The 17,309-nt window shown below is 39.7% G+C and overlaps 1 protein-coding gene across 1 annotated transcript in view; it reads right to left on the bottom strand.

The window, feature by feature from the left end:
* The window catches only part of epm2a (EPM2A glucan phosphatase, laforin), a 32,443-nt gene extending 18,806 nt beyond the window's left edge, over window positions 1-13,637 (bottom strand). Inside the window, exons 1-2 of the mRNA XM_017717931.2 lie at window positions 13,077-13,637; window positions 3,327-3,501 (exon numbers count right to left, since the gene is read on the bottom strand). Of these exons, the coding sequence (XP_017573420.2) occupies window positions 3,327-3,501; window positions 13,077-13,326 (425 nt within the window). The 5' untranslated portion in view covers window positions 13,327-13,637. The remainder of the gene's footprint in view (window positions 1-3,326; window positions 3,502-13,076) is intronic.
* Window positions 13,638-17,309: the final 3,672 nt, after the last annotated feature.

The raw sequence follows: 17,309 nt of genomic DNA, 5'->3' as shown, positions 1-17,309 counted from the left end.
GAAATCGTTTTTAAATGAGCTGCACATGTACTTATAGTTTCAAGTGAATATTGAACGCCTGCTAAGGGGTCTAATCTTGTACTGAAGCGGCGGATAAAAAGGATAACAGGATGATGAACTTCATGGTTATAAACAGAAGCAGAGAGGAATACCACTTGCCGGATCAGAGACCGAAACACATTGCTTTGTACTCTTACCAGTCGAAATCCTAAGATAATAATCAGATTGTGCTTCCAGATCACACCCTACATTCCTCAGGCTCAGAAGAGCCTTACCAAAACAGTAATTCTTGCTGATGTTTGATTCCCCTTATGAGTGGACTGAATTGATCCATTCTGACCCCCAGTTTCCATAAGCAGCATGTTTATCAGCTGCTGAGCAAAAAGAATATTGCAAAGATACGTAAGACAAAAGCTCAGTCAACTTGCAACAAGTCAGGGATAAAATAAACTACAAAAGTGCATTTCCGGTTGCTGTGGTTACCCAGGTGGTTACTAGGCTATCCTACGTGGTTGTTTGGAGGTTTCTTGGGGGTTGCCAGATTGTTGCTAATGTGTTCCATGTGGGTGCTAGGTCGTTGCTATTGTATCTCGGGTGTTTCTCACACGCTCGTCTGCCTTCACAAGCATATGAACTTGAGTGAGATCCCATTCTTAATCCATAGGGTTTAATATGACGTCGGCCCACCCTTTGCAGCTATAACAGCTTCAACTCTTCTGGGAAGGCTTTCCACAAGGTTTAGGAGTGTGTTTATGGGAATTTTTGACAGTTCTTCGAGAAGCGCATTTGTGAGGTCATACACTGATGTCGGACGAGAAGGCTTATTCAGGCTAATTCATCCCAAAGGTGTTCTATCGGGTTGAGGTCAGGACTCTGTGCAGGCCAGTCAAGTTCTTCCACACCAAACTGGCTCATCCACGTCTTTATGGACCTTGCTTTGTGCACTGGTGCGCAGTCATGTCCAAAATCTTTGGGTCTGCTGAAGCATTATAAGTTCCTTAATGATTAAGAGTTCCTGTTTTATTTTTATTTAAACTGTTAAAGCTTCACTGTGTAGGCTTTGGGGATTTGGAGACCTCTCTGGTGGAAATGAGTAATTGCATGTAATGTGTGTAAGAAATGATTATTTCACGCTTTACAGGGTGACGTGCAGCAGTGCACAAACACCATATTTTAGCATGTTTTTTTTTTCCAGATATTTTGCATCTCTTACAGGCCCTTACTAGGCCCTATGACTGACCTGTAGAATCTCAAACAATCTGAAATGTCCACTTTTCATAGAACAACCCTCCAATACATTCAATTCAACTTCACAGCAGTGCAATGAAGTACCTGAGCCTATATCCACACTATCAGGATGAGTGTCATCTAATGGTGTCTGCAGTGATGTTACCCACAAAACTGTGCAGCCATCCTGAGGCCATTCCAGTGAATTGAAGAGAAATCTTCTGATGTATAATGGTCACAATCTGACTTCCTAGTCATAATAGTAACAAAGTTATCAGTACAGCCGCCCGATGTTTCTGAGGTAATCCTTTTAGCTGCTTCTTGCTGTTTTTTCCCAGAAGAAATGCCATAGAGATGAAATGAAACAGGCTGAGTGAAAAGCAGAGGGCAGTGATGACTTTGAACCTACTGAAGAACTTCATGAAGCATTGCTAAAGAGAAGGAGGGTGAGAGACACTGACAGAGAGAGACGCAGTGAGAGAGAAACACTATTATACCAATAGTGCATGTCAGGCAGGTGGAACTGAAAGCTCAACACCAGTATTAATGCAGAGTCATACAGGATTTGAGCTTAAGAAGTGAAACTGACCACGACCTCTCTCGCTCGCTCTCTCTCTCTCTCTCTCTCTCTCTCACTCTCTCTCTCTCTCTCTCTCTCTCTCACACACAGTTGTTCAAGCTGTAAATCAATGTTATGTTAGATGTTTCCAGAGTGATGAATATCTTAAAAAATAACAGAGAAAGCTGTAGAACATCAAATTAAAAACATAACATTAATAACCAGAGCTCATCATATTTTAAAACAAGAGATCAAATCTTAAGATATATGACTTGACAATAAATAATGTAAACTGATCATTACAGCATGTTATTTACCATTTAAAAACTTATTACCTACTGAATTCTTGATTTATAATAATAATAATAATAATAATAATAATATGATGTTATTTATGTTTATTTTATGTTTTTTATGACACCTTTAGAGGGCAGTCATGTTTGTTTATTTGAGCTTGAGCTGTGTCTGTCATTAGTTAGGATACCTGCATACAATTAGCAAAAAAAGAATAAAATAAAATGTTCATTCCAGTTATTTGTATGGTGAGTAATCATCAGCTAAAATTGACAATGATCATGACCTTGAGACACACACACACACACACACACGGGGACTGCAAAGAGGACAGCAGTAAAAGAAACAGGCTGGCAGCTTGATCAGTCAAAAAATGACATAAAATGAATGTCATTTTTAAAAAAGTTTTTGATGTTTTGTCCTTTGCTTTTCCACTTTTAATCTACAGCTTTTCACCCCCCCCTCCATCATTACCTCAGTTAAATCTCACTCATTAGCACACACACATAGTCTTGCTCAGGGCTTTTCAACTCAAACGCCTTTCTTAATATGCATAACAGTGTTTGTAACTGTGCTTAACAATGGACTCACACTCACATACACACAGACTGCAGGTGTGTGACACCCTGTCCTTCACTGTGACCCTGTTAGAGTCTATTAGAGACCATTGTGCACAGCTCGGACCTTTACTATGACCTACATGCGCCTCTGACAGAGAGAAAGAGAGAACAGCGAAGAAAAGCTGCTTAACCACAAAAAGAGCTGAGGGAGAATATGAGAGGGAGATAAAGAGCAAAAGAAACAGAAAAAGTGAACAAATACAGGAAAGTTTCTCTCTTCTAATGTGTGTTATTTCATACACCGCAGTAACTCATACAATGTTGTGGGCAATAGTAATAATAATAAATAGTAATGTGGGGATAAGTAATAATAAATCAAATACACTAATTATCTATTTATAGCCAAAACTGTCTTTGACTTTTGTCTTTAAATATGAACCATTTTTGAAATATGAAGCATTCTAGATGTTTATCTTATTATTAGTTAACGCTCTACAGATCAAATGATCTACCACTCTGTCCTTCATTATCGAGACATCAAGCATTTCTTAATTTCCTCCAACTAAGCTGTGAAGTTGTACAGTGTAGCATCATGTTCAAATCATTTTGCATATATCTGCAGCCAAAGTAGTTCTATAGTGTTAAAACTTAAGTGGCTCCTCACTTGCGATCGTTACTGTACATACTTTGAGAAGTGCATGGCCTGCTCTCCTGCAACGCTGAAGTAGAAGTCAGTCGTGTGTTTCATCTCATCTGTGTGGCCACTCTTCTCGATCCAGTGACCAATCGGGTGGCAGTACACGCCGTCCACCATGTTGCTTTTGTCATACACACATTCACGGTCATGATGAGGACCGTTACCTGGAGACAGAGTTGACTTCAGTGACTTAAGTGGTTTTATTAGGAATAGATTCAAAATAACACTTAAAACTAGAAGAGGAGAAGGTGAAGGAACCTTAAGTTGGCTTGAAGAGCAGTTGCTATGAAAACCCAGGTGGTTGCTAAGATGTTCCTATGCCATTGCTATGGAATCCATGGTGATTGCCATGGTGTTGCTTGGCTGCTTCTATGGTATGATATATAGTGGTTGATAAGGTGCTGCTGGGCCATTACTTTGTTATCATAGGCAGTTGCTAAGGTGTTCATATGCCATTGCCATGGTGTTTCAGGTAGTTGCTAAGATGTTGCTAGGCCATTGCTATGGTATTCCAGGTGGTTCTTAAGGTATTGCTAGGCATGGAATCCATGGAATCCATGGTGATTTCTATGGTGTTGCTAGGCTGTTGCTATGGTATAATATAAAGTGATTGCTAAGGTGCTGCTGGGCCATTACTTTGTTATCCTAGGCAGTTGCTAAGGTGTTGCTAGGCCATTGCGATGTTATTCCAGGTGGTTCATATGGTGTAGCTAGGCCACTGCTATATTTTCCCAGGCGGTTGCTAAGATGTTGCTAGGCCGTTGCTATGTTATCCCAGGTGGTTCTTAAGGTATTCTAGGCCATTACTATGATAACCCTGGCTCTTGCTGAAGTGTTACTAGGCCTTTCCTCTGGAATCCCAAGAGCTTGCTGAAGTGTTGCTAGGCTGTTCCTCTTGTATCCCAGGTTGCTAAGGTGTTGTTAGGCTGTTGCTATGGTACCAGGAGGTTGTTATGGTGTTGTTAGGCCATTGATTTTGTATTCCAGGTGGTTGCTAATATATGTGTTAATATGTATGTGAGTCTGTACATAATGTCTATGAGGGTCAGTTGAACTACATCATTGGTAATATCATCTGTGTCAGTAATATTTTACATACATATCACTGACATAACCATGCCATAAACATGTCATGAAAGATGTTATATGCTAGTATGAAATGTCATGACAAATTATGTCCAGAAATGTAACAGTGCCATGTTACCATTATTATTAATTCAAGTCTGTTTTGTTATATTCTGCCATATTCTGTTATGACAACTCATGACAGCATATGACATCTACTATAACATTTTTATGGCATGGTTATGTCAGTGTCATGTAGCAGAGTTTAAATAAAGCATTACCCACAGAACACACAGAATTTCTTGTTTTCCCAGCTAACTTACAGTAGCTTTGTTGGACTAACCCTGGTGGCAGTGGTGGCAGCATTGTTTTTTAACCTTAACAAATGCTTTTCTTTCTACAACTTTAGGGAGTATGATTTCTTATTCCTTATTTGTTGACTCCTCTTCATGTTTCACGTGATTGGCTGTTCATCATAAACATCATGCCTCATGAGCATTAATCACAACCTAACTAGATCTGGATTAACGGTGAAAGTTTTTAACTGCTGTTGCAAAACAAGTATGCCAGTACAAATGGTATAACCACAAAACCCCCACACACATTCTTTTTTGGAATATCATTAACCAGTTAGACAGTCTTAGAGAACACAGTGGTACAGTAATAACCCAGAAGTTGTTATGGGGCTCCCTGGTGGCAACGGGGCCCTAAGCAGCTGCTTGTGTTACTTATTAGGTACAGCAGGCAGCTGTTCGCTACTGTTGACTAGAATTATAGCTGGAAAAACAAATAGTTGTGGCCAATTTTGTGCGTGGAAGATTTCAGAAGGTCCATTTTTATGTGGGTGGACCATTTGAGGCTGAAAGTCCAAGAACCAGTTTTGTAACTGTTTTAGACAATAATATGTCATACAATATCAGAAACCATATAAGCAAGTCTATTTGATTAATACTTTACAACATGTGTTTGCAGGCACACTTTCTACAAAACTAATTAGTTGCTACAAGCTATCGTTACTTGTCAGCCCCATTAGCCTTGTAGTTCCAATACAAAACTAGGGAAGCAAACTTCAGACACCATGTCTTGGGTGATTGACTGCAACTTTACATTACATTACATTACATTTAGCAGACGCTTTTATCCAAACTGTGAGTAACTGTGAACATTTGGTATTGAGCAAACTTTGATCTAACTGTCATTAACACAAAACTTTTATAAATGCAATCACTCTCTTTATGCTGTTTGTTGTATTAAAAAACAGCCACAATGAACTGAATAAACTGTCAAAAATAATTTTTTGTCAAGCGAAAGGTCAGGTACATGAATGCATGATGCAGAGGCCTAACATCAGTGCCTTCACTGAACCAGAGCCGTTAAAGCACAGAGCAGTGCCTTGGCATTTTATTCACGTCTACCTCACAAAAAGCTTTCGATAATAGCCATGTAATTCTGCTTAATTGGAGCTGGCGGGTCATGAAAAGTCAAAACGGGTCAAACTTCATCTCCATGAACTGAATTCAACTGAGAGAGAACCTTTACAGCTCTAACAACAATCACACATCCATGATTCAATTGCAGCCCTAACAAGGTCTTTATTGATTACAGTCATTTTAAAATTATGTTCTGTACAGTGATTTGTGCTTCATGTTTAGGCCTTTACTGTTGCAAACCAAGCAAACCCAGAGGCTTATGTTTTCACACAGGGCCTGATTTGTTCCGGAAAACAGGAAAATGCTGCAGATTTGTTCATCTATCATCATCTCTGACCTGTCAGCCATGAGCCTGCGGGACAACTCATGGGACAGAGCAAGACGTGAAATGTATGTATCAAGGTTATTCATATTATATATTAATGCTTTGATAGCATATGCACTGTTGCGCAAGCAAGAGATGCTCTGTGTGTTTTCATACATCTCTAAGCATGTTGTCATTTTGTAGTTTATCGTTTGTGTATGATATGATAGATATGAGTATCGGGTGTAAAGTATATTTGTCAATGTCAAACACTCTTTATAATGCTGTGTGATTTAGTACTAGTCAGCTAATTTTGTCCAACACTTCAACACGTTTTCTAACATGCCCTCACGAACTTCAACTCAAAAGTTTCACACTTTTATCACCATCACAGTCATCAACAATAATGCACAGTCATCATCAACACATTACTACCATCACCAACACACTGTAGTCATCACTAACACAAAATAATGATCACTGGTCAGTGTGTCTATGACAACAGTAATGTGTGATTACTATGATATGTGGGTGATGACTATAATGTACCTGTGATTACTATGATATGTTGGTGTTGACTATAATGTATCTGTGATTACTATGATATGTTGGTGTTGACTATAATGTATCTGTGATTACTATGATATGTGGGTGATGACTATAATGTACCTGTGATTACTATGATATGTGGGTGATGACTATAATGTGTCTGTGATTACTATGATATGTGGGTGATGACTATAATGTGTCTGTGATTACTATGATATGAGGGTGATGACTATAATGTGACTGTGATTACTATGATATGTGGGTGATGTCTATAATGTACCTGTGATTACTATGATATGTGGGTGATGACTATAATGTGTCTGTGATTACTATGATATGTGAGTGATGACTATAATGTGTCTGTGATTACTATGATATGTTGGTGTTGACTATAATGTATCTGTGATTACTATGATATGTTGGTGTTGACTATAATGTATCTGTGATTACTATGATATGTGGGTGATGACTATAATGTGTCTGTGATTACTATGATATGAGGGTGATGTCTATAATGTGTCTGTGATTACTATGATATGTGGGTGATGACTATAATGTGTCTGTGATTACTATGATATGAGGGTGATGTCTATAATGTGTCTGTGATTACTATGATATGTGGGTGATGACTATAATGTGTCAGTGATTACTATGATATGCGGTTGATGACTATAATGTGACTGTGATTACTATGATATGTGGGTGATGACTATAATGTGTCTGTGATTACTATGATATGTGGGTGATGACTATAATGTGTCAGTGATTACTATGATATGTGGTTGATGACTATAATGTACCTGTGATTACTATGATATGTGGGTGATGACTATAATGTGTCTGTGATTACTATGATATGTGGGTGATGACTATAATGTGTCTGTGATTACTATGATATGTGGGTGATGACTATAATGTGTCTGTGATTACTATGATATGTGGGTGATGACTATAATGTACCTGTGATTACTATGATATGTGGGTGATGTCTATAATGTGACTGTGATTACTATGATATGTGGGTGATGTCTATAATGTGTCTGTGATTACTATGATATGTGGGTGATGACTATAATGTGTCAGTGATTACTATGATATGTGGTTGATGACTATAATGTGTCTGTGATTACTATGATATGTGGGTGATGTCTATAATGTACCTGTGATTACTATGATATGCGGTTGATGACTATGTGACTGTGATTACTATGATATGTGGGTGATGTCTATAATGTACCTGTGATTACTATGATATGTGGGTGATGACTATAATGTGTCTGTGATTACTATGATATGTGGGTGATGTCTATAATGTACCTGTGATTACTATGATATGTGGGTGATGACTATAATGTGTCTGTGATTACTATGATATGTGGGTGATGACTATAATGTGTCAGTGATTACTATGATATGTGGTTGATGACTATAATGTACCTGTGATTACTATGATATGTGGGTGATGACTATAATGTGACTGTGATTACTATGATATGTGGGTGATGTCTATAATGTACCTGTGATTACTATGATATGTGGGTGATGACTATAATGTGTCTGTGATTACTATGATATGTGGGTGATGACTATAATGTGTCAGTGATTACTATGATGTGTGGTTGATGACTATAATGTACCTGTGATTACTATGATATGTGGGTGATGACTATAATGTGTCTGTGATTACTATGATATGTGGGTGATGACTATAATGTGTCTGTGATTACTATGATATGTGGTTGATGACTATAATGTGTCTGTGATTACTATGATATGTGGGTGATGACTATAATGTACCTGTGATTACTATGATATGTGGGTGATGTCTATAATGTGACTGTGATTACTATGATATGTGGGTGATGTCTATAATGTGTCTGTGATTACTATGATATGTGGGTGATGACTATAATGTACCTGTGATTACTATGATATGTGGTTGATGACTATAATGTGTCTGTGATTACTATGATATGTGGGTGATGTCTATAATGTACCTGTGATTACTATGATATGCGGTTGATGACTATAATGTGACTGTGATTACTATGATATGTGGGTGATGTCTATAATGTACCTGTGATTACTATGATATGTGGGTGATGACTATAATGTGTCTGTGATTACTATGATATGTGGGTGATGACTATAATGTACCTGTGATTACTATGATATGTGGGTGATGTCTATAATGTGACTGTGATTACTATGATATGTGGGTGATGTCTATAATGTGACTGTGATTACTATGATATGTGGGTGATGACTATAATGTGTCTGTGATTACTATGATATGTGGGTGATGTCTATAATGTGTCAGTGATTACTATGATATGTGAGTGATGTCTATAATGTGTCTGTGATTACTATGATATGTGGGTGATGTCTATAATGTACCTGTGATTACTATGATATGTGGGTGATGACTATAATGTGACTGTGATTACTATGATATGTGGGTGATGTCTATAATGTACCTGTGATTACTATGATATGTGGGTGATGACTATAATGTGACTGTGATTACTATGATATGTGGGTGATGACTATAATGTGTCAGTGATTACTATGATATGTGGTTGATGACTATAATGTGTCTGTGATTACTATGATATGTGGTTGATGACTATAATGTGTCTGTGATTACTATGATATGTGGGTGATGTCTATAATGTACCTGTGATTACTATGATATGCGGTTGATGACTATAATGTGTCAGTGATTACTATGATATGTGGTTGATGACTATAATGTGTCTGTGATTACTATGATATGTGGGTGATGTCTATAATGTACCTGTGATTACTATGATATGCGGTTGATGACTATAATGTGACTGTGATTACTATGATATGTGGGTGATGTCTATAATGTACCTGTGATTACTATGATATGTGGGTGATGACTATAATGTGTCTGTGATTACTATGATATGTGGGTGATGACTATAATGTGTCTGTGATTACTATGATATGTGGGTGATGACTATAATGTACCTGTGATTACTATGATATGTGGGTGATGTCTATAATGTGACTGTGATTACTATGATATGTGGGTGATGACTATAATGTGTCTGTGATTACTATGATATGTGGGTGATGTCTATAATGTGTCAGTGATTACTATGATATGTGAGTGATGTCTATAATGTGTCTGTGATTACTATGATATGTGGGTGATGTCTATAATGTACCTGTGATTACTATGATATGTGGGTGATGACTATAATGTGACTGTGATTACTATGATATGTGGGTGATGACTATAATGTGACTGTGATTACTATGATATGTGGGTGATGACTATAATGTGTCTGTGATTACTATGATATGTGAGTGATGTCTATAATGTGTCTGTGATGACAGGACTATGTTTGGTTGGTGATGACTGTGATGTATCTGCTATTATAACTATGATGTACTGGTGATGTCAACCATGTAACAGTGATGGCTATGATGGTGCTGTTATGAGAGCAACAATTTGTTACTGAGATTTGTTTCCTTTTATTACAGAATTTGATATACAGCATCTGTATGGTTTTACTTATACCTGCCTGTGCGAAGAATTTCCTTTCGAGGACAATAACACCATCTATCTATCTGTCTATCTGAAGCCTAAGGCAGGGCTGTGTTTTTGGAAGGCTACACTGCCAGGTGGAACTGAGACTTGGCACTCAGTGACATTGGGCCTAGATCCACACGGCGCAATCACCACACATTGTGTTATTAAATGTGTCACATGTTCTAAGGAAGTTGTTGACAAGTCGGAAATTACAGCTTGCCAACAAACAGAGAAAGAAAAGACGTGAATGGATTTCAGCAAAAGAGAGACAACAGAAAATGTGTTCTGGCTCTCATCAGCTAGTTAAGCAGATGCATTCAGAGTGAAACATGAATGAACCCCAACAAAACGGAACACATGGGAACGCACACAGAGGAACCGAGGCCAATTAAGAAGCACAAAGGTCCAAGACAGAAGAGACTAGGAAGGCTTTTCACTTGAGGAGCTTTTCTGACTCTCAGGCTCCACAAAACTTAACAGCTCATGTACTTGGGTGTGAATCAAGAAAATGACTCGAACACAAAGAAGATTCTAACTTTAGCATAAAAGAATCTACAAGGGCCTTGAGATGTTATATGTGCCACCACTGACATCTAGGGGTAAAAATGGCCCATTACATCATCCATTCTCTGAATACAACTGCATTATTGAATCAAGTTCTGCCGTTTAATAACTATAAAACTAATAAAAACTAAAATATTGTTTTGTAAACACAAGTCCCAGCAACACATACAGGCGGTGTGAAGAGGTTCTTGCAGGTAAAATGTGGCCTTTATGAATCTAATATGCTGTAATGAACATAAAAATCCAATAGACTTAATGGACAGCCTGACTATCTCTTTAAACATTGAGCCCAGGCTACATAATGCATTTGATTTGTGGCTGACCAAGGCTGGGTGTAAGGACACTCTGGGTGATTAGAGTCCTGAATTAACTTAATGGAAATCTAATTAGCCACACTTTGGCCGACATTTTGGCCCGTTTGCCAAAAGAGGAGTGTGAACTCGACCCGGTAAAATAAGCTTTAGCAAACTGAAGCTGAATAAAGTTGAGGGAATTAACAAACCTGCCTCTATCCATCACAGCGGCTGTGGCTTTTTGTTTAAGTCTTGTTGATCGAGTGAAACGCACACTTGGCTGGGCTCTTTAACTTTGACAAGGCCTACTGGGAAACCTCAGAGGGGTCAGACTAATTGAGGAGGCTAGCCTAGCATAGATGACAGTCTGAGTGTGACAGTGCTGTCCATACAGCATAAATGAAGTCTACCGAGGGCATCAGAATCCTCACACTCTACATGGACAGCAGTGAATGACCATGCATGGACACTTTGAGAATTGCTCTCAGTGAAAAACTCTTAGCAGCAGGCAGCAAATCTGAGGTCATCTTTGAAGGACAAATGGTGTTACAGTAGTTATTAGTAAAATTAGCACGACGCAGCACTCAAAGAGTTAATCAGAAATCAAAAATGCACATCATAAAATGATTTTTTTTTACATTTGATGTCTGATACATGGTATATGTTTGTAAATGACTTCTGTGTAGCAAGTCATATGGTTCACATTATCAACAGACCTCTAAATTGTTTAGATGGCATCATGCCTATATCAGGAACTCTGTCTTGACACCGATTTTGCAATGGGATAAATCTGCTTTGAAAACCCAGAATTACAAGCAATGCTACACTCATGCTACAGAGAAGCTACCACTCCTGTACACTAATGATGCTGCATGAAACTAAGTGCAGCTTCAAACTTGATTATATTACCCCACCAGCGACTGTAGGATGCCAAAGCAACATAGCTACCTTATTTGATGAAGCTTGCTGGTTTGTGTGGGGTATTTTGTTGAGGTTGCCAGTCTTCTGATGTCTGTTCGATGCACAGAATCTAGCGCTATTCAGTTTGACTCTTTACTGACTTTGTAAACTCTGTAGAAAACAGATAGTCCTATGCTGTTAAAATTGCATGTAGGACACAACTTCAGAGGGCCCATGTCCTCTGGCGTACCATCGAATTCAATTTTTGTAGTTCGGCAGTTACAAACTGTAGACCATCTGTTTCTTTGCATACTTTGTTAGTCCCCTTTCACTGTTTTCCAGCAGCACTTCCACTCGCACCAGCGCAACACCCACTAACACACCACCACTTCAGTGTCACTGCAGAATGATCCACCACACAAACAATACCTGTTCTTTGGAGGTCCTGACCACTGAAGAACAGGGTAAAAGGGGGTAACAGAGTATCAGAGAAACAGATGGACTACAGTCTGTAACTGTAGAACTACAAAGTCCACCTATACAGTAAGTGGAGCTGATCAAATGGACAATGAGCGTAGAAACAAGGAGGTGGTGTTAATGAAGCAGTTGGTTGGTGTATATATATTTTTTTTCAGCAATAATTATATTTTAATATTAGAATGCATTTCTCATTTAACTGGTATTTATACATAAAAAGTCACCACCCAGGTGAAAAAAGTCATATAACCCAATTAAAAGTTTCTGTTGGATCCTGATGTTGTCCAGATAAGCTGATTTCACAGGGGTCAAGGAATCTAATGGTGTAATAGGCTGGTTCCAGATGGATTTGATGGTTTCTAAAGGTGTAATGTAAAGGCGTCCTACATGAAACTAGTGACCTGCAATGGTCACAATTAAGCCAATTCCCTCTAGCAAGCAAAGCAATCAGGTTTTAAACCTAATGTTGGGAGTTTGAGAGAAACTTCATTTTCTAGACAACACAGGAAAACGTGACGTTATAGACATTACAGTGGTGTTAAGGCTGCTGCTCCTTTGAACTGGATTATTATTTCTAAGTAATGTTAAATACCTTCCCAGATATAGTTCCCGTCGAGCCGCTTAATGAACTTGAACCAGTGCTTATCCGTGTACGGCTCGGTTAGATGCACCTGCCCGGTCCACAGGCAGGGCTCCCGGGTGGACAGCAGCGGCCGTGCGGCGCTCATCCGGACGGCCTTATCCGGGCTCCACTGACCGAGCTCCGGGCGGGAGCCCAGCACAAACACCTCGACGTCCGGCCGATCCGGGGTCAAAATCACCCCGAACCTGAAAATGAGCATCTTGAATAAAGAATTGAGTAAATGTCTTTAACCGCGACTGTAAGGTAACACCGGTCGTGTTCAGTCGGTCTGACAGTAGAACGGAGATGAGTGGAGCTCGGGGCTAAAAATAAGGCTTGTGTACTTTTGGCAGCGTTCAGCTGGGAGTGAGCGGGCGGCTAAGGGTCGCTGGACTTTAGGTCATTTTTTTCATGAAAACTTTGCGCTATGAGTATTTTTGATGAGTGTGGGTGCTTACATACCAACACAAACCCATTTGGGTTTGACTGCTAGCAGCTAGCACTGCGACTTTTCCCCCCGAGTTCGCTTCGCCACTGTTTTGCTTAAGTTGTAGTTTCCAAACTGAGACATTTGAACGCAGTTAGTTCTGAGCGGTCGTGAGCTGAAACTACAATTCCCATAATGCCTTGCGTGCAAGCAGGGGAAACAGCAGACTAGTCAGTTAGCGACAGCTAGAGGAGAAAGTTTAAAACTAAAAGATGAAGGTTTTTCTGTTAAAGTGTTCGCTATAAAAAGAACTTTCAGGTGTTTTTAAATTAAAACTTTTTACCCATTCTCTGGTCTGGGGGGCCAGTTACGTGTAGTTCTGTGGTGGTCCTAGAGACAAAAAAAAACACAAAAGGTTTCCAGTCATATTTTTAAAATGTTATTTTTGTATATTTGGTTATGAACGTGCTTTGAACGTAAGAAGGGAGCATTAAAAATAATAAATATAGTATAAAATATCAATGTCATAGGTGAGTGGTGGAGTTTGATTTCTGCCTAACATCACTATGGACCAAATTTGGCCACAGTCTGGGCAGGCCTGCTCTAGTTTTGTTGTAGCTAGTTTTTTCTCTGGGTCAGTGTAGGATGTTTTAGACTTAGGTACCCGTTCTTGTTTCTTCACATGTGACATCACCATGAAGATTAGCCTGTTGGTATAAGAGAACAATGACGCTGCATGGCTAAATAACATCAGTGGTGCTCCATTCACTCATAAAGCTTGTCTCTATGGACCAAGGGCTCCAGTGAGGGAGGGACCACAAGGATACTTTCAGCCAAAATGCTTTTCTGAGTTCAGACCATGCCTTCAAGATGTGGTGGTTGTATAAGAGAAAACTGATTGAGGGAGCGGAAGAACCCTTGAGAAATGGGCAGCTTCTGTCTGTAGCTAGAAGGCCAGACCTCCCCGCTTAGCTGTATTGATGTAGAACTGAGGAACTGGGAGGAGATGGGGTGGCAGTGGGGGTTGATCACAGGAACGCGTGAGGATGTGAATTTACTGGGTGCTAGATTGAAAGAAGGAAGGGTTTCCGGCATGTTCCTCCCTCCAAGCTTCAGTTATGACATGACTGCATCAGAAAACCATCCAAAGGCCTGAAAACCTGCTGGTGTGAATTGTACCCTAACGTAATACATTTTAAAGCTAGAAATTAATGAATGCACACAATCTCCTCATGGAATGTGAGGGGACAGCTTGGACTTAGCCTGAGAAGAAGCTGCGGATGGACATGAAGGGTTAGCTTTTGGTGCTGTGCAACTTGTTTATTTCCACCAACAAAACAAGTTTTAGGAAACACCTCTAGACTTATTCAACCAAGCAATGCCCTTTTTAAAGGGTAAATCCAAATTGATCACAGTTCAGTAGCTTCATGCAATTGTGTTGTTGTTCAAGTTGTAGAAGCTGGTTACAAGACAGTGTAAAATGCCAGTCCTCTGGGGTCATTGAGTTTTCTAATAACTCGGACAGTGTAAATAAACTAAAAGTGCATTCGCAGTTTCTGTGCAGTCGGCGCTCTTGTTCAGCCTTAAAGTCATTGAGAATTGGAAATCACAGCTCATTTTTCATGATGTATTTCTGTGAATCACAATATCAGGGAGGGTCTCTGACCTAGCGGTGTGTTTTTCTCTCAATAAAAGGTGGGGGCCATTGAAGTGGGAGGTGAAACATTATTGGCTAAAATAGTTTTTCCCCACCCACTGGAGCACAACGATGTGAGAAGGGCGTGTTAGAGGCTAGATAAAGCCATCATATTTTTATAGAAGGTTACTGTGGTCATTTATGATGAGTCAAACTTAATATGACCAGAAAAAAAAGTCTACAATCACAGAGTCTTGTCAAAGATCATAAAATATCTTTTTATTTAACACAACCAAAAACCACATGCATCTCCAGCCTACAACATGTCCTGGCTTTTGTCTCCTGGATGTCACTCTGCTAAATCCATTCAGCCAGCACACTTGATCAGGCAAAAGGCTTCTTCCTTCGTCTTCAGCAGCAGCAGCAGCATGTGACAGTTGCATACACAAAACACTTGGTAAGGCCTTCATTGGGATTATACAGACACAAATAAAAACATGGCTTTGGGCAGCAGGCTAGCTCAATGGTATGCAATCCACATCCCATACCACGCACTGCAATTGTGTTTTCCTTGCTCTACCAAACCTGACTCAGCTCATGAAGGGTTGACGGTTGACAATTGACAATTTGATCATTACATGAGTTAAAGGAATACTCCATTGCTTTTTAACCTGAATCAAAGGGGGCCGGGCAGGGGTAGCAACCATGTAGCAGAAAGGCAGAAATACATGGCAGGTTGGTCCAAAGAGCCACACAATCAGGACAGAATCCACAGAAGAGCTGCCTTTACAAGTCACCAGATCCACCTACAACATACAGCTCATCCCTAAAATGTGACTAATACAAAGCTACATTCACATTACAAGCCTTGTTGCTCAAATCTTTTTCTTTGCTCTAATCCGGTCTGACGCGATGATTCACACTCGTTTCGGTGATTCTAATCGGTCACTAATATGAACGAACCAGCGTCCTGAAATGACCCGCATGCGCACATCCTACTCAGTAACATCACGTGAATGAATCACATGCGTCATCAGCACAAAATAACAAGCGGAAAGAGCTTCGTTGTGAAGATGATGAACTCTGATCAGCTCGAAGCTTCATTATTAGAGCGAGACGAAGGCAGAAAAGGTGAGCTGTGTTGCTCTTCCACCGTTTACAAGCTTTAACTTTAATTTGGCGCTGCTGCCAGGGTAACACTGAGTGTCACATTAAGGTCGCATGGCCAGGAATCGGATACGCATCCGATCTAGGACCACATATGGAAGTGGCTCAGGTCGGATTTAAAAGATTAGATTTGTGTGTCCACACAGCCCTAAAAACATCTACTTCGGCTACGTTCACATCACCAGGCTGAAGTGACAAAAATCTGATTTTTTTGCCCTAATGTGACTCAGATCTGATTTAGGGCTGCTGGGACACGCAAATCTGACCCGAGTCAACCTGGTAACGTAAACGTAGCCAAAGTGATGCATCTGTAAATCGATGTGGCCTTAAAAACTGGGTGTCCAAGGTTTAGTTTCACTTGTACAAAACCGTGAGCTCGGCAGGCCCTGATGATTTGGTGGTGGGGCATTGCCTCACTAAGTGATCCTCTGATGCCAGGCCTGATGAACATTCAATCAACACGGACTATAATTTTCCTTGTACTTACAAAGAAACAGAAAACCCAAATGAGAAGTTGCTTCAGGGCCCCCTGGCTTCTATTATGACTCAACAGGTTTTTGGCTCTTTTATGAAGTAGAGGGAAACATGTGTAAATGATCATTTGTGGTAAGTAACCACACAGGGATACAGCTGCTGAACATTAGGTTGAAAAACACCAGAGTATTCCCTTCAATCAGAATTGCAAGGGTGCAGTCAGGTTCCCAGGATTGGGACAGAAAATCACTGCACTGGAGCCCAGATTATTACTTCATAACACATCTGATGCACATATGTAAAGCTTTCGGACAATAACAAATGCAAACATTTTCTTTTATGACATGCACACGGAGCTAAAACCTGTGCTTGCAAGCCTTTCTGAATGTAAACGTTTAATGTTTTGGAAAGTGCTACATATGTCTCTACAAATGTGTTACTAAATGCTTGTGAAGTGCCCGTTTAAAAGTGCAACCCAATGTTCTATTGCCTGAAGACG

This window comes from Pygocentrus nattereri, chromosome 9 (genome assembly GCF_015220715.1).
Source record: "Pygocentrus nattereri isolate fPygNat1 chromosome 9, fPygNat1.pri, whole genome shotgun sequence".
NCBI classification, from domain to species: domain Eukaryota; kingdom Metazoa; phylum Chordata; class Actinopteri; order Characiformes; family Serrasalmidae; genus Pygocentrus; species Pygocentrus nattereri.
The sequence above is the reverse complement of the archived record's forward strand: the minus strand, read 5'-3'. Positions and strand labels throughout refer to the sequence as shown.